A 25,929-nucleotide genomic window follows, 5' to 3' on the forward strand; every position below is an offset into this window, starting at 1 on the left:
GCCTCACCACTTTGTTCAAACATTCTTTTTAATAACCCGCTCATTCCAGTTTTTCTTCCACAATAAAAGTCCACGCTTCATCCGCCGTCTCAAAGTAGTGGTGCCTCCCTCGATATGTGACCCACAGTCTTGCCGGTTGCAGCATTCCAAATTTTATCTTCTTTTTATGAAGCACCGCCTTGGCCCGATTAAAGCTCGCCCTCCTTCTCGCCACCTCCGCACTCCAGTCTTGATAAACGCGGATCACCGCGTTCTCCCATTTACTGCTCCGAGTTTTCTTTGCCCATCTAAGGACCATTTCTCTATCCTTAAAACGGAGGAATCTCACCACTATGGCTCTGGGAATTTCTCCTGCTCTCGGTCCTCGCGCCATCACTTGGTATGCTCCCTCCACCTCCAACGGACCCGCCGGGGCCTCCGCTCCCATTAACGAGTGCAGCATCGTGCTCACATATGCCCCGACGTCCGCTCCCTCCGCACCTTCAGGAAGACCAAGAATCCTCAGGTTGTTCCTCCTTGCATTGTTCTCCAGTGCCTCCAACCTTTCCACACATCGTTTCTGATGTGCCTCATGCGTCTCCGTCTTCACCACCAGGCCCTGTATGTCGTCCTCATTCTCGGCTGCCTTTGCCTTCACGACCCGAAGCTCCCGCTCCTGGGTCTTTTGTTCTCCCTTTAGCCCTTCGATCGCCTGGAGTATCGGGGCCAACAGCTCTTTCTTCATTTCCTTTTTGAGCTCTTCCACACAGCATTTCAAGAACTCGTGTTGTTCAGGGCCCCATGTTAAACTGCCACCTTCCGACGCCATCTTGGTTTTTGCTTGCCTTCCTTGCCGCTGTTCTAAAGGATCCACTGCAATCCGGCCACTTTCTCCTCCTTTTTTCATCCGTATCCAGGGGGGATTCCCTTCTGGTTTACCGCACAGTGTTTTTAGCTGTCACAATTGCCGTTGGGGCTCCTATCAAGAGCCCAAAAGTCCGTTTCACCGGGAGCTGCCGAAACGTGCGACTCAGCTGGTCATCGCCGCACCCGGAAGTCCATAAGAGAGTAGTTGAAGGGATTTCTACATATTGAATATTTTTTAATCAATTCATGATTTGTTTAAAATAGTGACATCGTCAATACGCACACAATTTTGTTTAATGTCAGCATGGCTTCGGAGGATGGCCCATGATAGACACTGGTTGAATTGGGATGGAGATGTCAGGGGCAAAGGGTTGTGGGTCAGGTCATGGGATGACATTAGTTGACACTAAGTTAGTATAGGGGTTATAAAGGATAACATGGATGTGTAGTGGGCATGGGTTGGCATGGGGGTATGATGAGCCATAGCAGATAGAGGGGCATTGGGGGAATGATGTGCCATAGGGGGTGGGTAGAGGTGCATGAGATGGAATGCTTTGTGCTATGATCCAAGCTGTTAATACTGGACAAGTCAGATCCTAAAGTGAAACCTGGCTGGATAGATTGTAACTTTTCTTTTAAGAAACCAGGGAGGTAAGATACTGAACAAATTCACAGGAGTCTGCGAATGAACCTTTAACACAAAGAATAAAATATTTATTAAACAAGAAATGTATTACACCAAGTAAAAATATATCAGTTTAAAAAAAAAAAAAAACCACAAGAAGATGCTTCAAATTTTGATCCATCCTTTACCCTAGCAACATATTTACAGACACATAACCAGTGAAGAGATACCACTAGCTTGATATACAAAGTGACACTGACGCAATTGCAAACTGTTTTCTCCTGGTGAAGTTCTGAGCATTCACTCAGAATTGTTTTTCACACAATTCGGATCTCTTCCCGAGATACCTATACACCACAATCTAAGCTCAGTCTTCCAGTTGCATCTCTGCTAAATTGACCACTTTACTGAGTTATATAACTGACTATTCAGTCACCTACTGCCCCAATAGCCTTGTAATGTTTTCTTCTCAGGTAGCTGAAAATCCCTGGCATCACTCACTTAACTCTCTCCTATTTTTTCTCGTGTCTGGGTTCCAGACCACTGTCATAAAGCAACAGTAAAGTTTTCCTACTGACAATCAGTAAACTCCCATCTCTTCAGGGGTTGTAAAATATCGTTAAAAATGTCTACATACGGACGAATCCAAAATACTTGACCTTTCAGTCAGGAGTCCATCCAGACTTCCCAGCACCAAGGGTTCACAAACAAAACCTAAATGATACCGGAACCCTTTTTACCTTACTAAACACAAATATATTTTCAACTTAAAAATTATACGCCAGGGACCCAGGTTAGAATCTGGCCTTGGGTGACTGTCAAAGAACAAAGAAAAGTACAGCACAGGAACAGGCCCTTCGGCCCTCCAAGTGTGCGCCAACCATGCTGCCCATCTAAACTAACATCTTCTACACATCCGGGGTCCGTATCCCTCTATTCCCATCCTATTCATGTATTTGTCAAGATGTCCCTTAAACATCACTATCGTCCCTGCTTCCACCACCTCCTCCGGCAGCGAGTTCCAGGCACCCGCCACCCTCTGTAAAAAAAACTTACCTCGTACATCTCCTCTAAACCCTGCCCCTCACACCTTAAACCTATGCTCCCTAGTAATTGACCCCTCTACCCTGGGAAAAAGTCTCTGACTATCCACCCTGTCTATGCCCCTCATAATTTTGTAGACCTCTATCAGGTCGCCACTCAACCTCCTTTGTTCCAGTGAGAACAAACCACGTTTATTCAACCTCTCCTCATAGCTAATGCCCTCCATACCAGGCAACATCCTGGTAAAACTCTTCTGCACCCTCTCTAAAGCCTCCACATCACTTCTGGTAGTGTGGCGTTTTGCACTTTCTCCCCGTATCTGCATGGGTTTCCTCCGGTTTCCTCCCACAGTTCAGAGATGTGCAGGTTAGGTGGATTGACCATGCTAAATTGTCCATCAGGATTTTCAGTTTAGGTGGATTGACCATGCTAAAGTTGCCCATTAGTATCGAAAGATGTGTAGGTTAGATGGATTGACCATGCTAAAATTTCCCCTTAAGTGTCCAAAGATGTGCATATTAGGTGGGGCTACGGGGATAGGATGGAGAAGTGGGCCTAGGTAGGGTGCTCTTTCAGAGGGTCAGTGCAGACTTCATGGACTAAATGACCTCCTCCTGCACTGTAGGAATTGTGTGGATTCCACCCAGCCACCCCCGCACTCATTCCGAGGGTGGCGTACCTGACCCTCCCCACCCCCCCTCCAGAACAGGCCTCTGCTTCCTGGATCGGTTTTGCAGGGCCTGGAGATGCCCTAATCGGCAGTGAAATTCCAGGCCAGGATGTTTGTCTGGATTATTGCCAACAATAATTTTCATCAACTGCACTGTCCAGTTCTGTGTAGTGACTCTGTTCATTTCATTGTTTCTCTTCAGGGTCAGGAAGTACAGTATAGCAGAAGGACAAGTCTAGCTACAGAGGAGGTGACATTTTCATCCATTTCAGGCCTACCTATTAAACTTGCTGTGAACGCATCAGCTGCCACTAACATTAAAATTAAAGGCAATGTTGACCTTAAGCAGCGGACAGACTTTATCATCACTGGTTTCATCAAGCCAAGGTAGGGACACAAAGAAAACTGCAATAATAAATGTGATGAAATTTATATTGATTTTGTTTCACAGTGTGGTGAAATAAAACAAAATTGCTTCACATGTTAACATTTGCATGAAAATAAGCGTTGCTACGTTATGGGTTGGATTTTACAGCAGGAAATCAAGCAGTCCTCCCCCTCCATGTATGTAAATGACCAGGTCAGGTTGACAATACGTCACCATGTCATAAATTGGAAGGCTGCTTTCCCATTTGAGGGGGCGATCTGACTGGTGGTGATTTAACCTGAGGATCACCACAGCTCAGGTGAGGGGCAAGGTTGAGAAGGCGGGGCATTCATGAATAACTTAGCTGATACAGGGATTGAACCTGCGCGGTTGGCGTCGCTCCACATCATAGACCAGCCGTCAGTCAACTGAGCTTGTTTAAAAGCAAATTGTGTACATAATTGTGTAACCTGCTCTATTTTTCGGATGTTGGTCGGGAAAATGTTGAGGAGTGCTTTATGCTCGGTATACACAGGCAGAAGAAGAGGCTGCAAATGGAACCCTAGCTGTATGTAGTAGCTGAGTCTACTGCTGAAGCTGATAGCTCTTGGATGTCTTTTTCACTTCACTCATCCGCTGTTTTGAGCCCGCTATAAAAAATCAAGATGGATTGAGAGGGCATTGGGGGGGGTGCCTTCAAAGTGGTGGCCGTTGATGTGTTGGGTGTTCTGGATCACATACAGGTCACCAACACTTGAAATAGTGCAACACTATTTTATTGAATCATTAACTGTTTAAACATACTTAGACTGTGGGTTAATACGATACTAGCTTTAACTAAAGACCTTTGCCTTGTCCTAACCTGTCGATGCACTCAGCACATGGTGAATGTCTGTGCTGCAGGCTGTGAGCTCTGTCCTCCTAGCATGCTGCACCTCGAATGAGCGGGAACTCTGATGCCCCCGGTCTTTATAGTGCGTGTGCTCTCACTGGTGATTGGCTGCGGTGTGTATGTTGATTGGGCTTGCTGTGTGTCCATCAGTGTGTGTGTCTGCACCATGATATACTGGTGTATATTATGAAATCCCCCCCCCTTTTCTAAAAAACGTACCTGCGTGGCAATAAATAGTGTATAGTGAATGTTCCTGACTACGTGTGTGCAAATATTTACAGGACCATCTACATAAAAACTAAGCTATTTACATGGAAAGGTGCCTGGTGCAGAAAAAAACAGTGTGTCACAAGCATAACGAGATGAACACAATATACAAACCACTTGAACGATTGAATGGAAGAACAGAACAAATCAGAAAGTCCATAAGTTCACAAAGTTCACAAATTAAGTCTCTGAGGTGGGTGACGAATTCTGGTTGACCACCTCAAGGGTGGGTCGGGAGCCGCCGGCTGAGGAGCGGGCTGGACTGCGTCAGAGTGAGGAGGATGCAGAGTGACCGGAATCTCTGCATAGTCCAGGTCAGGGTCAACAGGAGGGCGTGGCAATGGTGGAGGATCATGCAGCGAGCGCGGAATGAGCCAAAGGGCACGTCGATTGCGGCGCTGAATGGAGCATCCGGTAGACGAACCAGGAACGAACGGGGAGCTACCTGCCGAAGAACCACAGCAGTTGCAGACCAGCCACCATCTGGAACATCCAGAACGTTGTCACCTGGAGCCAGAGCAGGGAGATCAGCTGCACGGGAGTCATGAGCCGCCTTGTGCTGTGCATGAGACAGTTGCATTCGTTGAAGGACCGGAACGTGGTCGAGGTCTGGGACATGAATGGACGGCACCGTCGTCCTCAGGATGCGACCCATGAGCAGCTGGGCTGGCGACAGGCCAGTGGACAGTGGGGCCGAGCGATAGGCCAGCAAGGCGAGGTAGAAATCGGACCCAGCATCGGCCGTTTGACTATGTGGACGCCCTTCTCCGCTTTGCCGTTGGATTGGGGGTACAGGGGACTGGATGTCACATGCACAAAGTTGTACCTCCTGGCAAAGTTGGACCATTCCTGGCTTGCGAAGCAGGGGCCGTTGTCCGACATCGCAGTGAGTGGGATGCCGTGTCGAGCAAAGGTGTCCTAACAGGCTCGGATGACTGCAGACGATATGATGTCGTGTAAACGTACCACCTCCGGGTAGTTTGAAAAGTAGTCTACAATCAGGACATAGTCCCTGCCCAGCACGTGGAACAGGTCAATGCCGACCTTGGACCAAGGGGATGTGACCAACTCATGGGGCTGTAGGGTCTCACCTGGTTGGGCCGGCTAGAAGCGCTGACAGGTGGGGCAGTTGAGCACTGTATTGGCGATGTCCTCATTGATGCCGGGCCAGTACACTGCCTCTCGGGCCCGTCGGCGGCACTTCTCCACGCCAAGATGCCCTTGTGTAGCTGTTCCAAGACGAGCTGGCGCATGCTGTGCGGGATGACAATGAGGTCCAGTTTCAGGAGAACACCATCGACTACCGCTAGATCATCTCTGATGTTGTAGAACTGCGGGCATTGGGCCACCCGTCTGTTCGGTGGCGCATGACACGCTGTACAAAGGGTCAGCTGTTGTCTTACGACGAATTTGGACGAGGCGTTCATCCGTGGTAGGTAGATTGGAGGCCACGAAGGCCATATGGGCGTCAACCTGGCAGACGAATCCCGCTGGGTCACACGGAGTGTTGACTGCCCTGGAGTGAGCATCGGCAATGATGAGGTCTTTGCCCGGGGTGTATACCAGCTGGAAGTCGTATCGCCGGAGCTTGAGCAGAATACGCTGGAGGCGAGACGTCATGTCGTTCAAGTCTTTCTGTATTATATTGACCAGCGGGTGATGGTCGGTCTCGACAGTGAATTGGGGGAGGCCGTACACATAATCATGAAACTTGACGACACCGGTCAACAGGACCAGACACTCCTTTTCTATCTGCGCGTAGCGCTGTTCCGTGGGGGTCATGGCGCGTGACGCATATGCAACAGGGGCCCATGATGAGGCCTCATCGCGTTGCAGGAGCACTGCCCCAATGCCAGATTGGCTGGCATCGGTCGAAATTTTTGTCTCTTTCGCTGGATCAAAAAAGGCTAAGACCGGGGCCGTGGGGAGTTTGGTTTTGAGTTCTCTCCATTCGCGCTCGTGGGCAGGAAGCCATTGGAAGTCTGTCGTGTTCCTGACCAGGTTCCTGAGAGCTGTGGTATGAAAAGCGAGGTTAGGGATGAACTTCCCTAGGAAGTTGACCATGCCCAGAAATCGGAGGACCGCCTTCTTGTCCTCTGGCGTTTTCATGGCTGTGGTAGCAGCCACCTTGTTCGCAATCGGCCGCACACCCAACTGGGAGATGTGGTCCCCTAGGAACTTGAGTTCCATCTGACCAAAGGAGCATTTGGCTCTGTTAAGGCGTAGGCCCTGCTCCTGTATGCGTTTGAACAAGCGCTGGAGGCGACTGATATGCTCCCGTGGGGTGGTGGACCAAGTAATTATGTCGTCGACATAGACGCGAACACCTTAAATGCCTTCCATCATTTGTTCCATGATCCTCTGGAACACTTCTGAAGCAGATATGATCCCAAACGGCATCCTGTAGTAACAATATCTGCCAAAGGGGTTGTTAAAGGTACACAGTTTCCTGCTGGATTTGTCGAGCTGGATTTGCCAGAATCCTTTCGAGCGTCGAAGTTTGGTGAAGAGCTTGGCGCGAGCCATCTCGCATGTGATCTCTTCTTGCTTGGGAATTGGATAATGCTCCCTCATGATATTGCGATTCAGATCCTTGGGATCAATGCAAATTATCAGCTCACCGGAAGGCTTTTGTACGCACACCATGGAACTGACCCAGTCGGTTCGTTCCGTAACTCTTGAGATCACTCCTTGGTCTTGGAGGTCCTGCAGCTGCTGCTTGAGGCGGTCCTTGAGGGGTGCTGGGACTCTGCGAGGTGCATGCACCACAGGCGTGGCGTTATGTTTGAGTAGGATCTTGTAAGTATATGGGAGCGTGCCCATGCCTTCGAAGACGTCGCGGTGCTGGTCGATGATGGCGTTGAGTTGCGCCCTGAAGTCAGCGTCCTGGAAGGCAGGCGTGTCCTCAGGAGAGAGAGAGTGAACTCTTTGAACGAGGTTCAACAGCTTACAAGCCTGTGCGTCAAGTAGGGAGTCCTTTGAGGAGCCCACAATCTCGAAAGGAAGGATGGCTTTCCACGAGCCGGTAGCAGGAATGATGTTGCCATTGTAGTCCAATAGCTGGCAGGCCGATGGAAGGATGGCTGGTTTGTCAAGAAGGCTTTGGAAAGCAGACCACCCATGAGATTGGCGGAGGCACCAGTGTCCAGGCGGAATCGTATTTGGGACCAGTTGACCGTCAGGGTGGCACACCACTCATCGTCTGGATCGATGCTATATACCGATAACGGCTGGTGTCTTTGCTTCGGGGACAGCCTGTTTTTCGTTACGACACCGACTTGAAAAGGCGCCTTCGGGTCCTCGGTGTCAGTGCTGTGTGGGAGGTCCGCATTAGACTCGGTGACTGTGGGTTGAATTGCCCGAACATTCCTGTGAGGCTGGCTGAAGCGATGGGAGTTGGCAGGCTGAGCTACTCGACAGAAGGCAGCATAGTGGCCAAGTCTTCCACATCGTAGATATTGTCGTGATTTTGCGGGGCATTGCCACTTTAAATGGACAGAGCCACAGTTGCCGCACGTCGTGACGTCAGCACGTTCGCTGCGCCACCGCGCATGCGCGGTGCGGTCGTGCGTGGTGCGCACCTGCGCATTACGTTCCTCAACGTCACCATCCCCTCGTTTGGTGCGTACAAGCGCGGGAGTCCGTGAAAAGCGCGCAAAATGTCCGCCCTCCTCCAGGCTGAGGCCCTGGAGGTGCTCGATCACTTGGACGTTCCGCCGCGTGGGGACCTTGCCGCGCTGTTTCAGCCGCTTGTATATGGGAATACCGACTCGTGGCATTTTCATGTAAGACACAGGTCTCGATAGCGGTCGCTAGGATGAGTTGCAGGACAGTTAGAGTCAGCCACGTTGCTGTGGGTCTAGAGTCCATGTAGGCCAGACCGGGTAATGACACCCGATTTCCTTCTCTAAAGGGCATTCCAGATGGGTTTTTACAACAATCAATGATGAGTGTTGTGGTCACCATTACTGATACTTTATATTCCAGATTTATTAATTGAATTTGAATTCCACCAGCTGTCGTGGTGGGATTTGAACACATGTCCCCAGAGCATTAGTCTGCCTGTCTAGTTTACTAGTCCAGTGACATTACCACTATGCTACCATCTCCCAGTAATGGAGAAACTTCTCTTTAAATTTCAGGAAAAGTGGCAGATTAAATTTAATACAGAGATGTGCGCAGTGATACATTTTGGGAGGAAGCGTTGAGGGGGATTGGGCAGGTTGACAAAGCGGTTGATAAGGCATAGGGCATCCTGAGCTTTAGAAATGGAGGAAAAAACACTGGTTCATCTTCAACTGGAGTAATGTGTCAATTCTGCAACCACACTTTATGAAGGAATATGGAAAAGATGTGAGAGAATGGTTCTGGGGATGAGGGATTGGAGAAGCTGGGATGGCATACCTTAGGGAAGTGATTTAATCGAGGTTTTCAACTCATGAAGGGTCTAGACAGAGTACACGGGGAGACTCTCTGTTCCTATCGGTGGAAGGATTAAGAACCAAAGGTCTGGATCTGGATTTGTTTATTGTCACGTGTACCGAGGTACAGTGCAAAGTATTGTTATGTGTATAGTTCAGACAGATCATTCCATACTTGAGAAAAATACATAGGGTGAACATAAATACACAATGTAAACATATAGACACAGGCATCGGGTGAAGCATGGAGAAGTATAGTACTACTCAGTAGAGAAGATGTGTGAAGAGATCAGATGAGTCTGGTTCAGTCCATAAGAGGGTCATTTAGGAGTCTGGTAACAGCGAGGAAGAAGCTGTTTTTGAATCTGTTCGTGCATGTTCTCAGACTTTTGTATCTCCTGCCCGACGGAAGAAGTTGGAAGAAGGAATAAGCTGAGTGGGAGGGATCTTTGATTAAGCAGTTAATTTTCCCAAGGTAGCGGGAGCTGTAGACAGAGTCAATGGATTGGAGGCGGATTCGCATGATGGACTGGGCTGTGTTCACGACTCTGTAGTTTCTTATGGTCTTGGGCTGAGCAGTTGCCACACCAGGCTGTGATGCAGCCAGATTGGATGCTTTCTATGTTGCATCTGTAAAAGTTGGTAAGTGTCAATGTGGACATGCCCCAAATTTCCTGTTTCCTGAGGAAGTAAGTATAGGCGCTGCTGTGCTTTCTTGGTCATAACATCGACATGGGTGGAGAAGGATAGATTGTTGGTTATGTGCACACCTGGGAATTTGAAGCTGTCGACCATCTTCACCTCGGCCCCGTTGAGGCAGACAGGGGTGTGTATGATGCTTCGCTTCCTGAAGTCAATGACCAGCTCTTTAGTTTTGCTGAAATTGAAGGAAAGATTGTTGTTGTTACACCACGCCACGAGATTCTCTATCTCCCTCCTGTATTCTGACTCATCGTTGTTCGATATCCGACCTACTACGGTTGTGTCGTCAGCAAACTTGTAGATGGAGTTGGAGCCCAATTTTTTTTATATTTTAAAAAATATTTTTATTCTCCTTTTTCACATTTTCTCCCACATTTACACACATCAACAATAAACAATAATCAGCAAGATATGTCAATCCCCATAATAACAACGATCCCATCCGCCCACCAACCCCCAAACCTCAGCCCACATGTTTACATAAACAAATGACAAGAAGGAATCCGGGATTACCCGTAGTCACCCTTAATCTACACAGCCCCCCTCCCCCGCACCCCCCCCCCCACCCCCCCAACTAATGTTCGATGTTATCCAGTTCTTGAAAGTGCATAATAAATAGTGCCCATGACTTGTAGAACCCCTCCGAGCGTCCCCTCAGTTCGAATTTAACCTTCTCAAGGGTCAAGTATTTCAACAGGTCCCCCCGCCATGCCAGGGCACTGGGTGGAGAGGCTGCTCTCCATCCCAGCAGGATCCGCCTTTGGGCGATCAACGAGGCGAAGGCTAAGATATCTGCCTCCACTCCCGTTTCCAACCCTGGCTGGTCCGACAGCCCGAATATGGCCTCCTGGGGACCCGGGTCCAGTTTCACACGCACCACCTTGGAAATTACCCTAAACACCTCCTTCCAGTACTCCCCTAGCTTTGGACAGGACCAAAACATATGAACGTGATTCGCGCCCCCCCCCCCCCCCCCCCCGCCCCCGCAACGCTCACACACATCCTCTACTCCTTCAAAAAATCGGCTCATCCTCGTCCTCGTGAGGTGTGCTCTATATACCACCTTCAGCTGTATCAGCCCCAACCTCGCACATGAGGTGGAGGCATTCACTCTCCGGAGCACCTCACACCAGACCCCCTCCTCTATAACCTCACCCAGCTCTTCCTCCCACTTTGCTTTGATCCCTTCCAGTGGTGCCTTATCCTCTTCCAGAATAGCTCCGCACACCGCTGACACTGCCCCCTTCTCCAGTCCCCTTGTCGTCAACACCTCCTCCAGCAATGTGGAGGCCGGCTCCTCTGGGAAGCTCTGTATCTCCTTCCTGGCAAAATCCCGAACCTGCATGTATCTTCTCCCTGCTCTAGCCCATACTTCGCTTCCAGCTCCCTCAATCCTGCAAACCGACCCCGAAGAAACAAATCTTTTAGCGTCTTAATCCCCTTTCTTCCCATTTCCGAAAACTTCCATCCCACCTCCCTGGCTCAAATCTGTGGTTCCCCCGAATCGGCATTTCCCTTGACCCTAAACCCAACCCGAAGTGTTGGCGAAACTGCCTCCAGATTTTCAATGAAGCTATTATTACCGGACTCCCTGAGTATTTCCCCGGAGCAATCGGGAGAGGCGCTGTTGCAAGTGCCTTCAGCCCCGACCCCCTACACAAACTCTCCTCCATTCTGACCCACTGAGAATCCACCCCTCTGACCCAGCTCCGCACTTTCTCCACGTTCGCCGCCCAGTAGTAATACAACAGGTTCGGGAGACCCAAACCCCCTGCCTGCCTTCCCCTCTGTAGCAGCACCTTTCTCACTCTGGCCACCTTCCCTCCCCATATGAATGAGGTAATCCTTCCCTCAATCTCCCTGAAAAAAGACTTTGGCAGGAATATCAGTAGCCTTTGAAAAATAAACAGGAATCGCAGCAACACATTCATTTTAACCGCCTGTACCCGACCCGCCAGTGACAGAGGAAGGCCATCCCACCTTGCCAGATCAGCTTTCACTCTCCCCACCAAACTAGTGATGTTGTACCTGCGAAGCCTCCCCACTCCCGGGCAACCTGCACCCCCAGATACCTAAAATGGGTCCCTGCTCTACGGAATGGCAGCCGCCCCCCCTGCCCCCACCCCCGGCCGAGACACCTCAAAATACTCACTCTTGTCGAGGTTCAACTTGTACCCCGAGAAACACCCAAATACCCGCAGTAGCTCCAATATTCCTCCTATCGACGTACTCGGCTCCGACACATTCAGCAGCAAGTCGTCGGCATATAAGGACACCCTATGCTCTATCCACCCCCCTGCACTATTCCTTTCCATGCTCCCGAACTTCTCAATGCGATGGCCAACGGCTCAATCGCAAGTGCAAACAGCAGGGGGGACATAGGACATCCCTGTCTCATCCCACGGTGGTGAGAAAAGTATCTCGAACTGATATTATTTGTGCGGACACTCGCCTTTGGTTCCTTATATAATAGCTTTACCCAGTTCACAAACCTTGGTCCAATCCCAAACCGCTCCAGCACTGCCATCAGGTACCCCCATTCTACCCGATCAAACGCCTTCTCGGAGTCCAATGCCACAACTACCTCTGTTTCCTTTCCGCCGGTGCCATAACAACGTTCAAAACCCTCCTAATGTTCGAAAACAGCTGCCTCCCTTTCACGAACCCCGTCTGATCCTCCCCTATCACCTTCGGAAGGCACTCCTCCAGCCTACCCGCCAGTACCTTCGCGAACACTTTTGCGTCCACATTCAGAAGTGATTTGGGCCGATACGACCCACACTCCGTCGGATCCTTATCTTTTTTTTAGTAACAGGGAAATCGATGCCTGCCCCAAGGTTTGCGGCAACATCCCCTTCCCTATTGCCTCCTCAAACATCCCCACCATCAGGGTGCCAACCTATCCTTAAATTTTTTCTAATATTCCACCGGAAACCCATCCGGCCCTGCCACCTTCCCCGACTGCATCCTCCCAATCGCATCCTTTATCTCCTGCTCCACTGTTGCTCCTTCTAATGTAGCCCTGTCCCCCTCCCCTAGCCTCAGGTACTCCAACCCATCTAGAAATTCCTGCATCTCATGGTCTCCCCCGAGTGGCTCGGACTTGTACAACCTCTCATAAAACTCCTCAAAAACCTTGTTAATCAGCACTGGGGCCACCACCAACTTCCCTGCCCTATCCTTCACCTGAAGAATTTCCCTTGCCGCTGTCTCCCACCGGAGCTGACCTGCTAACATAAACTGCACCCCTTGCTCGTCTCAGTTGGCGCACCGCCTTCCTGGTGGACAGTCGGTCGAAGCTCACCTGTAGTTCCTTCCTCTTTTCCAGCTTCGCTGGGTCCCCATCCTCTGCATACCTCCTATCTACCTCCAACATCTCATCTATTACCCTCTGCCGCTCCAACCTCTCCTCTTTATCCACCCTGGCCTTAAACGAAATTACCTCACCTCTCACCACTGCCTTTAGAGCCTCCCAGACGACTGCCTTCGACACCTCACACGTACAATTGAAACCTACATATTCCTTAATTACCTTTTCAATTTTCTCACAGAACACTTGGTTCCCCAAAAGCCCCACATCCAGTTTCCACCCCGGTCTCTGCGCTGCCCCCTTCTCCAGCACCATATCCACCCAATGTGGAGCGTGATCTGACACTGCAATTGCAGAGTATTCCGACCCCTTGACTCCAGCCAGCAAAGCCTTCCCCACCACAAAAAGGTCGATCCGCGAGTATACCTTATGGACTGCTGAGAAAAACGAATACTCCCGTTCCCTTGGGTGCAGGAACCTCCAAGGGTCCACCCTCCCATTTCCACCATTAGCCCAGCCAGCGCCTTCACCCCCCTGATAGGACCAGCGAGCACGGCCGTGATCTGTCCAACCTTGGCTCCTGCACCAAGTTCCAGTCCCCCCCCCACAATCAGCTCATGCGTGTCCAAGTCGGGAATAGCCCCAAACACCTTCCTCGGGAATCCCACACCGTCCCAATTGGGACCGAATACAATTAACAGCGCCACTAATCTCCCCTCCAGTGCCCCTGTCACAATCACATATCTACCCCCCCGATCTGCCACCACCTTCTCCATCTGGAAGCGTACCCTTTTGCTGACCAGCACCACTACCCCTCGAGCCCTTCCATCAAATTCGGAGTGAAACACTTGGCTAACCCAGCCCTTTTTAAGTCTCACCTGGTCCTTCACCCTCAAGTGAGTCTCCTGCAGCATTGCTGCATCGGCTTTCAAACTTTTAAGATGTGCAAGCACCCTTGACCTTTTGACCGGACCTCCTAGCCCTCTCACGTTCCATGTGGCTATCCTTACTGGGGGTCTCTCACCCCCCCCCACCTTTCTTATCCACCATCACCATACCAACGGGCCCTGCCCCATAAGCCTGACCCGCCCCTGTCCATTGTTAACATCGAACCCCTTCTCCACCCCCCCCCCCCCTCCCAAGAACCCCCCCTATAAAAACATCCCCCAACATCCATCCCTCCACCCCCTCTTGCTCGCCTCATAGGCCCATTGAAGCCTGCTACCCAGGCTCCAACGTCCGCAGTCCTCCTCTCACCTCACCCCCGTTCACTAACTGACTCTAGTTAGCTAGCGCGGGTGGCTCCCCCCGCCAAGACCTCTTGCCCCCTTCCGCCCAGTCCCAGAGAAAGAAACACCAAAACAAACCCAACAATCCAACCCCTACAATTCACTAACATAACATTTAACCGTCGCAACACAGAACGCCATTAACTTGAACTCTGTAACAATGCAAAGAGAAGTAAATTTCAAAATTCAATCAAATCAGTAAAAGGAAAGTTGTTACATTTGTACATTTTCCAGCCGCTCAAACACAGTCCACAGTCTCTCTTCCAGTTCCGCTCTTCACGTCTGTCCCAAGCCTTCTGCCCTCATGAACGCCTCAGCCGCCTCCGCTGTCTCAAAATAAAAGTCTTTGGCGTTATATGTTACTCTCAACTTCGCCGGGTACACCACACCAAATCGCACCCCCTTCTTTTACAAAGCCACCTTCACTCGCCCAAACGCCGCTCGTCTTTTTGCCAACTCCACCGTCCAGTCCTGGTAGATCCGAACCGCAGTACCATCCCACAGCACCTCAAGCTCCTGCTTCGCCCAGCTTAATACTTTCTCCTTCATGCAAAACATATGGAAGCAGATAATTACTGCCCTTGGCGGCTCGTTCACTTTGGGCTTCGGCCTTAATGACCGATGAGCTCGGTCTAGCTCGTACAGGGTGGGGGCTCTCACCCTCCCCCATCAGCTCCGCCAACTTCTTAGCAAAGTATTGCGTTGGCCTTGGGCCCTCTGTCCCTTCGGGCAAGCCCACAATTCTCAAATTGTGCCGCCTTGAGCGGTTTTCCAAGTCTTCCAGCTTTGCTTGGAGTCCTCTGTTAACCTCCACCACCCTCCGCAGCTCGTCCCCCATCGAGATGACCTGGTCGCTTTGTCGTGTCACGGCCTCCTCCACCTCCTTCATCTTCTCGCCCTGCTCTCTCACCTCGGCCGATACCTTTTCAACCTCCACCCTCATCGGGCCGATTGCCTCCTCCAACAATGACCTCAACACGACTGCCATCTCTTTCTTCAGGACCTCCATGTGCCTCACCAAACGTTGTTCCAGCTCCACCACCATCACCTCGGTCATCTTCTCCACCGTAAGTAGTGCGGCCCCGCCTTGCAGTTCGGCTTCCGCCATCCTGTCAACACCTTTGCTTTTGCTCGTCTTCTCCTTCGGCGGCGAACCCGCGTTTCCTCCTTTCTTCGATGCTGCTCTTCGCATCCTTTAGCGGCTTATTGTTTTTTTATCTTCTTTCCTTTCTCCTCTCTCCCCCTTCACCCTCCTGCCCTTCATCAATCTGACATTCTTCTTTTTTGAAAAAGAAAACTTTTACCAAACTTCCTTAAATCTTTTTTCTTTCTCCTCTGCATTCACCTGGGACCAGGCTTCAACCTTCTTTCTTCTTCCTAGGTGGGAACCATCCGACGTGGAGCACCCTCCCTACATAGTGCCCTGGCCTCGGGCCTGCCGCCTCGGCCTCCTCGTAGCTCCGCCCACGCTGCTCTGAGCTGCCGGGCCCGGCGCCTCAGCCCCCGCCGCCCGACACCCGCACGGGGTTCTTCGCCAGTTTTTAAACTGGCTGCTCGTGGCGGCCCCATAGGCCGACGATAGTCGGGAGGGCGCGTAAAGACTCGGGGATTTCTCCGAAATCGCCGTGAGTCGCGGCCACCGGTGGGAGCTCCTTTTTTTGCGGCCGCTCACCCACGCCACCGGAAGTCCTTGGAGCCCAATTTTGCCACAGAGTCATGCATGTATAGGGAGTAAAGTAGGGGGCTAAGTACACAGCCTTGCGGGGCCCTGGCATTGAGGACTATTACTGATTTAAGGTGTTTGGCAAAAGAACCAAAAACAACAAGAGGAAAACATTTTTAGTCAGTGAGTGATTAGGGTCTGGACTGTAATGCCTGGGATTGTGGTGGGGGAGGGGTCCATTAAGGTTTTGCGAAGGGAATTGGATAATTATCGGAAAGAGGGAGACTTTTGCAAGGCTGTTGGGAAAGGATGAGGGACAAGTGATGAGCTGAATTGCTCTTCGAGTCAGCATGGACAGAATGGGCCAAATGGCCTCCTTCTATGCTGTAACTATTCTAACCTAAGGTGCGATTTAAGCACATGGACTTCACAAAGGTTAAAAGCAAAGGTTCTTTTATTCCACCAGCATCAGTACTGTATAAAATGTCATGAGAAAATGTAACTCCAAGAAAAAGCTACTTACACACAATGCAGCACTTATCAGGGATGTTCAGGCTTGTCCTGCTGCCCAGCTCCTGGTTGCAGTCCAGACCTCTCCCTCTCCATGAGGCTTCTCAAACTCAGGCACATTGCCAGAAAGTCTTGCTAGGTCCTGGTTTCCCCATCTGGCTTACCAGCCACTTTCAGGAGTTTCAGGCTGTCCTAGGCTCCTCCCACTCATCAGTCCTGGATGCTTTCTCTCTCATCTCATTGCATTTGGCCCCTCTGCTTGTCAAAGGAACTACTGCCTATAGGGAGGGGTACACAGGGGTTGATCGGTTCCCTTGTTTGGTGCTCTCCCCATCGCCACCTGCTGCCGGAGGCCTGCTACACAATTGTATAATTCCATGTCCATTCAACAGGGCGGCCTGATAGGTAAATTTGTAGATGCCACATAATTAGGCCATGCGGTTGACAGTGAAGAGGATATCTGTCGACTCTAGAATGATTTCAATATTGAGTGGGCAGAGAAGGGGCAAGTGGAATTAAATGTAGAAAAGTGTGAGGTGATGCATTTGGGGAGAGAAAACAAAGCAAGGGAATACTCAATAAATAGGAAGATATTGAAATGGGCCGAGGAAGTGAGAGACATTAGAGTGCTTGTTCACAGGTCCCTGAAGGTGGCAGGACAGGTGGACACGATGGTCAAGAAAGCATATGGAGGACTTCCGGTTGCGGCGATGACTAGCTAAGCCGCACGTTTCGGTGGCTCCAGCTCCAACGGACCTTCGGGCTCTTTTAAGAGCCCCAACGGGAGATTTTTGCGCGACGAAACCCGGTGTGGGGTGAGTGAATAGGGAGTCCCCCCCCCCCAACGAAAGAGGAAAATATCGGCGGTGGCGGCTGCAGCGCGAGGAATCCTCGACGAGAGGGACAGAAAGGGAGAAGACAAGATGGCGGCGGAGAAAGCCCAGGCGGCATGAGGGCCCGAGCAAGATGAATTCTTGAGACTGTGTGTGGAGCTACTAAAGAGGGAGGTGCTGACCCCGATGCTACAGGCAATTGAGGGGCTCAAGGAGGCACAAAGGACCCAGGAGACAGAGCTCCGCGTGGTGGAGCAGAAGGTGACGGATAATGAGGACGAGATCCTTGGCCTGGCGGTCAAAACACAGACGCACGAGGCGCTCCACAAAAAGTGCATTGAAAGGATTGAGGCCCTAGAAAACAGAGCGCGAAGGAAGAACCTTCGGATACTGGGTCTCCCTGAGGGAGTGGAAGGAGCGGATTGCGGGGCTTATGTAAGCACAATGCTAAGCTCGTTGATGGGAGCTGAGGCCCCTGCGGGCCACTTAGAGGTGGAGGGGGCACATCGGATCCCGGCGAGAAGACCAAAAGCGGGAGAACCACCTAGGGCGACAATCGTGCGATTTCACCGTCTTAAAGATAGAGAAGAGGTCCTGAGATGGGCTAAAAAAGTACGGAGTAGCAGATGGGAGAATGCAGAGGTACGGGTGTACCAGGATTGGAGTGCGGAGGTGGCGAGAAGGAGGGCGAGTTTTAACCGAGCCAAGGAGGTGTTACACAAAAAGAAGGTGAAGTTCGGGATGCTGCAGCCGGCACGACTATGGGTCACGTACCAGGAGAGACATCACTATTTCAAAACGGCGGAAGAAGCATGGACCTTTATTCAAGAGGAGAAATTGGATCGGAACTGAGGGACTGATACTGTAGGGAATGTTATTGTCGATGTAAATAGAGAAGTTAATTGGGAAGGGGGGAGACACTAAGAAATGTGGGCGCCGGTGAGGGGGGAAGGAAGGGACGTAGACGGAGAATGAGGAATGGGAGTAGGAGGGGAAAGGGAGCTGCGCCACAAGAGGCGGGTCAGATAAAGGGATGTTCCCGCGCCAGAAAGATAATGGCGGGAAGACAGGTGCAAGGCAGATGGGAGTTCCCCACACGGGGGGGTCAAGGAGGGAGCAGGAGTAGCCGGGGTCAGTTGAAGTCAGCTGACTTGCGGAAGTAATATGGGGGGAGCAATCACGCTAGAAGGGGATCTAGCGGGGGAGGGGGGGATAACTGGGTTGCTGCTGCGGAAATCAAAGAGGAAATGGCTAAAGAGTGGGTGGACGAGGATGGAATGCGACGCCTGGGGAGCGAGTGGGAGCGTGGAGGCAGGATACGGGACTGGTCTAGAGAAGGTGATGGCTAGTCGACACGGGAAGGGGGCAGGTAGCCCCCTAGTGAGGCTGATCACGTGGAACGTGAGAGGCCTGAATGGACCGATTAAAAGGGCCCGAGTGCTCGCGCATTTGAAAGGACTAAGGGCAGATGTGGCTATGCTCCAGGAGACGCACCTGAAGGTGGCGGACCAAGTTAGGTTAAGGAAAGGATTGGTGGGACAGGTGTTCCACTCCGGACTAGATGCGAAGAATAGAGGGGTGGCCATATTGGTGGGGAAACGGGTAGCATTTGAAGCAAGGAGCACTGTAGCAGATAGCGGAGGTAGATATGTAATGGTGAGTGGCAGGCTGGAGGGAATGGAGGTCGTGCTGGTTAATGTATATGCCCCGAATTGGGACGATGCGGGATTTATGAGACGGATGTTGGGTCGTATACCGGACCTGGAGGTAGGAAACTTGATATTGGGAGGGGACTTCAACAACGTGCTGGACCCAGGGTTAGATAGATCCAGGTCGAAGACCGGAAGAAGGCCGGCAGCGGCCAAGGTGCTCAAGGGGTTTATGGACCAAATGGGGGGAGTGGATCCATGGCGATTTCTTAGGCCGAGGGCCAGGGAGTTCTCCTTCTTCTCCCATGTCCATAAAGTGTACTCCCAGATAGATTTTTTTGTTCTGGGAAGGTCGTTGATCTCAAGGGTGGAAGAAGCTGAGTATTCAGCCATTGCGGTTTCGGACCATGCCCCACACTGGGTGGACCTGGAACTAGGAGAGGAAAGGGAGCAGCGAGCACTCTGGCGATTGGATGTGGGATTGATGGCGGATGAGGGAGTGTGTGGAAGAGTGCGGGGATGTATTGAGAGGTACCTGGAGGCCAATGATGATGGGGAGGTCCGAGTGAGAGTGGTATGGGAAGCACTAAAAGCGGTGGTCAGAGGAGAGCTGATCTCCATTAGGGCCCACAAAGGGAAAACAGAGGCCAAGGAAAGGGAAAGATTACTGGGGGAGATTTTAAGGGTGGACAGGGAATTTGCGGAGACCCCGGAGGAGGGACTGTACAGGGAGAGAAGACGACTCCAGACGGACTTCGACCTTTTGACTACCAGAAGGGCGGAGGTGCTGTGGAGGAAGGCACAGGGGAGGAGGTATGAATATGGGGAAAAGGCTAGTCGCCAGCTGGCCCATCAGCTGAGAAAGAGGACAGCGGCGAGGGAGATAGGGGGAATTAGAGACGAAAAGGGAGCTACGGTGCGGAGAGCAGGGAAGATAAACGAGGTGTTCAAGACCTTTTATGAAGGACTGTATAGGTCCCAAGCCCCGGAGGGAGAGGAGGGGATGCGGCAGTTCCTGGATCAATTGAGGTTCCCGAGGGTGGAGGAGCAGGAGGTGGAAGGCCTGGGGGCACCGATTGGGGTGGACGAGGTTATTAAGGGGCTGGGGAATATGCAGGCAGGGAAGGCTCCGGGACCAGATGGGTTCCCGGTGGAATTTTATAGAAAGTACGTGGACTTGTTGGCCCCGCTGTTGGTGAGGACGTTTAATGAGGCCAGGGAAGGAGGGACTTTACCCCCGACAATGTCGGAGGCGACGATATCGCTAATTCTGAAGCGGGATAAAGATCCGTTGCAGTGCGGGTCCTATAGACCTATTTCATTATTGAATGTGGACGCCAAATTGCTGGCAAAGGTACTGGCATTGAGGATAGAGGACTGTGTCCCAGGGGTGGTGCACGAAGACCAGACAGGGTTCGCAAAGGGGAGACAACTGAATGTCAACGTGCGACGACTATTAGGGGTGATAATGATGCCCCCAGTGGAGGGGGAGGCAGAGATAGTGGCGGCAATGGATGCAGAGAAGGCATTTGATAGGGTCGAGTGGGAGTATTTATGGGAGGTGCTAAGGAGGTTTGGGTTCGGGAATGGGTTTATTAGCTGGGTCAAACTCCTTTATGGGGCCCCAACGGCAAGTGTGGTCACGGGTCGGCAAAGATCGGAGTATTTCCGACTATATAGGGGAAAAAGACAGGGATGCCCGCTATCTCCATTGTTGTTCGCGTTGGCAATTGAACCTCTAGCCATGGCGTTGAGAGACTCCAGGAAATGGAGAGGGGTGATTAGAGGGGGAGAAGAACACCAAGTGTCGCTATACGCAGATGACCTACTGTTGTATGTGACGGACCCAGTGGGGGGGATGGCAGAGGTCATGCAGATATTGAGGGAGTTCGGAGATTTCTCGGGATATAGGCTTAACATGGGGAAGAGTGAAGTATTCGTGATACACCCTGGGGACCAGAGTAGAGAGACAGAAGGCCTGCCTCTAAGGAAAGTGGAAAAAAACTTCCGATACCTGGGGATTCAGATCGCTAGGAGCTGGGGAACTTTACACAGACTTAATCTGACACGATTGGTAGAACAAATGGAGGAGGACTTCAAGAGGTGGGACATGCAGCCTCTGTCGTTGGCGGGCAGAGTGCAGGCAGTTAAGATGATGGTCCTCCCGAGGTTCTTATTTGTATTTCAATGTCTCCCTATACTAATCACTAAGACCTTTTTAAAAAAAATAGACAGGACCATCACGAGCTTCGTGTGGGCAGGGAAAGTCCCGAGGGTAAGAAGGGGGTTCCTACAACGTAGCAGAGACAGAGGAGGATTGGCGCTACCGAATTTGGGCGACTACTATTGGGCCGCCAATGTGGCGATGATTCGTAAATGGATGATGGAGGGAGAGGGAGCGGCGTGGAAAAGACTGGAGAGAAAGTCCTGTAAAGGGACGAGCCTAGAGGCGCTGGTGACGGCGCCGCTACCGCTCTCACCAAAAAAGTTTACCACGAACCCAGTGGTGGCGGCAACATTGAATATTTGGGGACAATGGAGGAGACAGAGAGGTGCGCGGGGAGCCCTAGTGGGGTCCCCAATCAGGAACAACCACAGGTTTGCCCCAGGAAGGATGGATGGAGGATTTCAGAGCTGGCACCAGTTGGGAATTAGGACGGTGGGAGATTTATTTATAGATGGGACGTTTGCGAGCTTGGGAGCATTGGAGGAAAAGTATAAGTTGCCCCGGGGAAACTTCCTTAGATATATGCAGGTGAGGGAATTTCCGCTGCTCCCGGCACAGGGGATCCAGGACAGAGTGCTTTCGGGGGTGTGGGTCGGGGAGGGCAAGGTGTCAGAGATATACCGAGAGATGAGGGAAGAGGGGGAGGAGCTGGTGGGCGAGTTAAAAGGAAAGTGGGAAGAAGAGCTAGGGGAGGAGATAGAGGAGGGTATGTGGGCGGATGCCCTAAGCAGGGTAAATTCCTCTTCCTCGTGCGCCAGGCTTAGCCTGATTCAATTCAAGGTGCTACATAGAGCACACATAACGGGAGAAAGATTGAGCAGGTTCTTTGGAGTGGAGGAAAAGTGTGGGAGGTGTGGCGGGAGCCCGGCAAACCACGCACATATGTTTTGGTCGTGCCCGGCACTGGAGGGGTATTGGAAGGGAGTGACGGGAGTGATCTCGAAGGTGGTGAACCTCCGGGTCAAACCAGGCTGGGGGCTAGCTTTATTTGGAGTTGCGGATGAGCCGGGAGTGCAGGAGGCGAAAGAGGCCGACGTTGTGGCCTTTGCGTCCCTAGTAGCCCGGCGTAGGACTTTACTCATGTGGAAGGAAGCGAAACCCCCCCGGACTGGAGGCTTGGATAAACGATATGGCGGGGTTCATAAAATTGGAGCAGGTGAAGTTTGCGCTGAGAGGATTGGCTCAAGGGTTCACCAGGCGGTGGCAGCCATTCCTCGACTACCTAGGGGAACGTTAGAGGGAAGACGGATGACCAGCAGCAGCAACCCAGGGGGGAGGGGGGGGTGGTGGAAAGTTTTAGTTTATGTTAAATGATTAGTTTACCATGTTGATTAGCCATTTGTTCACTGTTAAATTTTCTTTTTTGTTATGTTCGATTTGTAAGGGGAAAAAATTGTGATCGAAAAATTTTCAATAAAATATATTTTTTTTAAAAAGAAAGCATATGGAATGCTTTCCTTTATTGGGCGAGGTATTGAATACAAAAGCAGAGATATAATGCTGAAACTATATAAAATACTGATTAGGCCTCAGCTGGAGTTTTGTGTGCAGTTCTAGTCACATGACAGGAAGGACATAATTGCCCTGGAGAGCGAGCGCAAAGGAGATTTACAAGAATGTTGCCGGGACTTGAAAATTGCAGCTATAAGGAGAGATTGATAGGCCAGGATTGTTTTCCTTAGAATAGAGGAGGCTGAGGGGGATCCTGGTTGAGGTACAAAATTATGAGGGGCCTAGACTGGGCTGATAGGAAAGACTAGTTTCCCCTAGCTGAGAGGTCAATTACCAGGGGTCGTAGATTCAAGGTGGTTAGTAGAAGGATTAGAGGGGACGTGAGGAAAAACATTTTCACTCTGAAGGTGGTGAGTGTCTGGAATTCACTGACTAAGTTGGTGGTTAACAAAGAACAAAGAACAAAGAAATGTACAGCACAGGAACAGGCCCTTCGGCCCTCCAAGCCCGTGCCGACCATACTGCCCGACTAAACTACAATCTTCTACACTTCCTGGGTCCGTATCCTTCTATTCCCATCCTATTCATACATTTGTCAAGATGCCCCTTAAATGTCCCTATCGTCCCTGCTTCCACTACCTCCTCCGGTAGCGAGTTCCAGGCACCCACTACCCTCTGCGTAAAAAACTTGCCTCGTACATCTACTCTAAACCTTGCCCCTCTCACCTTAAACCTATGCCCCCTAGTAATTGACCCCTCTACCCTGGGGAAAAGCCTCTGACTATCCACTCTGTCTATGCCCCTCATAATTTTGTATACCTCTATCAGGTCGCCCCTCAACCTCCTTCGTTCCAGTGAGAACAAACCGAGTTTATTCAATTGCTCCTCATAGCTTATGCCCTCCATACCAGGCAACATTCTGGTAAATCTCTTCTGCACCCTCTCTAAAGCCTCCACATCCTTCTGGTAGTGTGGCGACCAGAATTGAACACTATACTCCAAGTGTGGCCTAACTAAGGTTCTATACAGCTGCAACATGACTTGCCAATTCTTATACTCAATGCCCCGGCCAATGAAGGCAAGCATGCCGTATGCCTTCTTGACTACCTTCTCCACCTGTGTTGCCCCTTTCAATGACCTGTGGACCTGTACTCCTAGATCTCTTTGACTTTCAATACTCTTGAGGGTTCTACCATTCACTGTATATTCCCTACCTGCATTAGCCCTTCCAAAATGCATTACCTCACATTTGTCCGGATTAAACTCCATCTGCCATCTCTCCGCCCAAGTCTCCAGACAATCTAAATCCTGCTGTATCCTCAGACAGTCCTCATCGCTATCCGCAATTCCACCAACCTTTGTGTCGTCTGCAAACTTACTAATCAGACCAGTTACATTTTCCTCCAAATCATTTATATATACTACAAACAGCAAAGGTCCCAACACTGATCCCTGTGGAACACCACTGGTCACAGCCCTCCAATTAGAAAAGCATCCCTCCATTGCTACCCTCTGCCTTCTATGGCCTAGCCAGTTCTGTATCCACCTTGCCAGTTCACCCCTGATCCCGTGTGACTTCACCTTTTGTACTAGTCTACCATGAGGGACCTTGTCAAAGGCCTTACTGAAGTCCATATAGACAACATCTACTGCCCTACCTGCATCAATCATCTTAGTGACCTCCTCGAAAAACTCTATCAAGTTAGTGAGACACGACCTCCCCTTCACAAAACCGTGCTGCCTCTCACTAATACGTCCATTTGCTTCCAAATGGGAGTAGATCCTGTCTCGAAGAATTCTCTCCAGTAATTTCCCTACCACTGAAGTAAGGCTCACCGGCCTGTAGTTCCCGGGATTATCCTTGCTACCCTTCTTAAACAGAGGAACAACATTGGCTATTCTCCAGTCCTCCGGGACATCCCCTGAAGACAGCGAGGATCCAAAGATTTCTGTCAAGGCCTCAGCAATTTCCTCTCCAGCCTCCTTCAGTATTCTGGGGTAGATCCCATCAGGCCCTGGGGACTTATCTACCTTAATATTTTTTTAAGACACCCAACACCTCGTCTTTTTGGATCACAATGTGACCCAGGCTATCTACACCCCCTTCTCCAGACTCAACATCTACCAATTCCTTCTCTTTGGTGAATACTGATGCAAAGTATTCATTTAGTACCTCGCCCATTTCCTCTGGCTCCGCACATAGATTCCCTTGCCTATCCTTCAGTGGGCCAACCCTTTCCCTGGCTACCCTCTTGCTTTTTATGTACGTGTAAAAAGCCTTGGGATTTTCCTTAACCCTAGGTTGGGGCTGAAATGCTCAGTTCCTTTAAAAGGTACTTGGACCTGCATCCAAAGTGCTGGAATCTGCAAGGCTACAGACCAGTTGCTGGAAAGTGGGACTAAAATGAACGGCTATTTTCTTTTTTGGCTGGTGCAGATACGCTGGGCTGAATGGTCTCTTTCTGTACTGTAACATTTCTATGGTTCTAACATGTGGCCTTCAGTGCAACTGGTCTATCGATCTGGAAATAATTGGAACTAGACTTAAATCAAAGACGAGCTCCATGCTTTGTAAATATTTGTAAATATTTGTTGATATCGGAGGGTGTGTATGCTTGTAATGGTTATTCTCTAGGCTTCAAAGAGGAGACTTTAAATTAAAAATGTCTTTAAAAATTAAGAAACCATTTAAAAGTACAAATTACTAGGTAATTCATTTTCATCCAAATACCCATCCTTTCGTATCTCCTCAGTCAAATAATTCCCTTTAGAGAATATTAGTTTTATACAAAGAAAAAAGTATTTCATTTAACAAAATGTATGCAGTGTTGATCTGTTTCTTGTTGGCATTTGAACAGTGGAGAGGAGTCTAACAAGTTGTTCATACTCCTTTGCTTTTAGTGCGCAAGTTCATGTGTCTATCCACATGGGAGTTGATGGGACAGTTGGTAAAGCTGGGCTGGAATGGGTGGCAGGAATGAGGACGTTGACGAGCCTCGACGGTGGAATCCAATTAAAGAAAGGGCAAGACCTGAAAATATTCCTCAACACACCACAGGATACGATGGAGATCATAGATATCAGGTAATAACTTAAAGATGATTTGACTTTGAAACCACTGCAGAATGTACTCAATCCATTTACTTTGTATAGAGATGTATA

General features: G+C 50.4%; 1 protein-coding gene across 1 annotated transcript in view; it reads left to right on the forward strand.

The window, feature by feature from the left end:
- The window catches only part of LOC140394025 (uncharacterized), a 654,493-nt gene that overhangs the window by 234,607 nt on the left and 393,957 nt on the right, over positions 1–25,929 (forward strand). The window contains exons 18-19 of the mRNA XM_072480809.1: positions 3,388–3,572; positions 25,669–25,851. Of these exons, the coding sequence (XP_072336910.1) occupies positions 3,388–3,572; positions 25,669–25,851 (368 nt within the window). The remainder of the gene's footprint in view (positions 1–3,387; positions 3,573–25,668; positions 25,852–25,929) is intronic.

This window comes from Scyliorhinus torazame, chromosome 17 (assembly GCF_047496885.1).
Source record: "Scyliorhinus torazame isolate Kashiwa2021f chromosome 17, sScyTor2.1, whole genome shotgun sequence".
Lineage (NCBI taxonomy): Eukaryota > Metazoa > Chordata > Chondrichthyes > Carcharhiniformes > Scyliorhinidae > Scyliorhinus > Scyliorhinus torazame.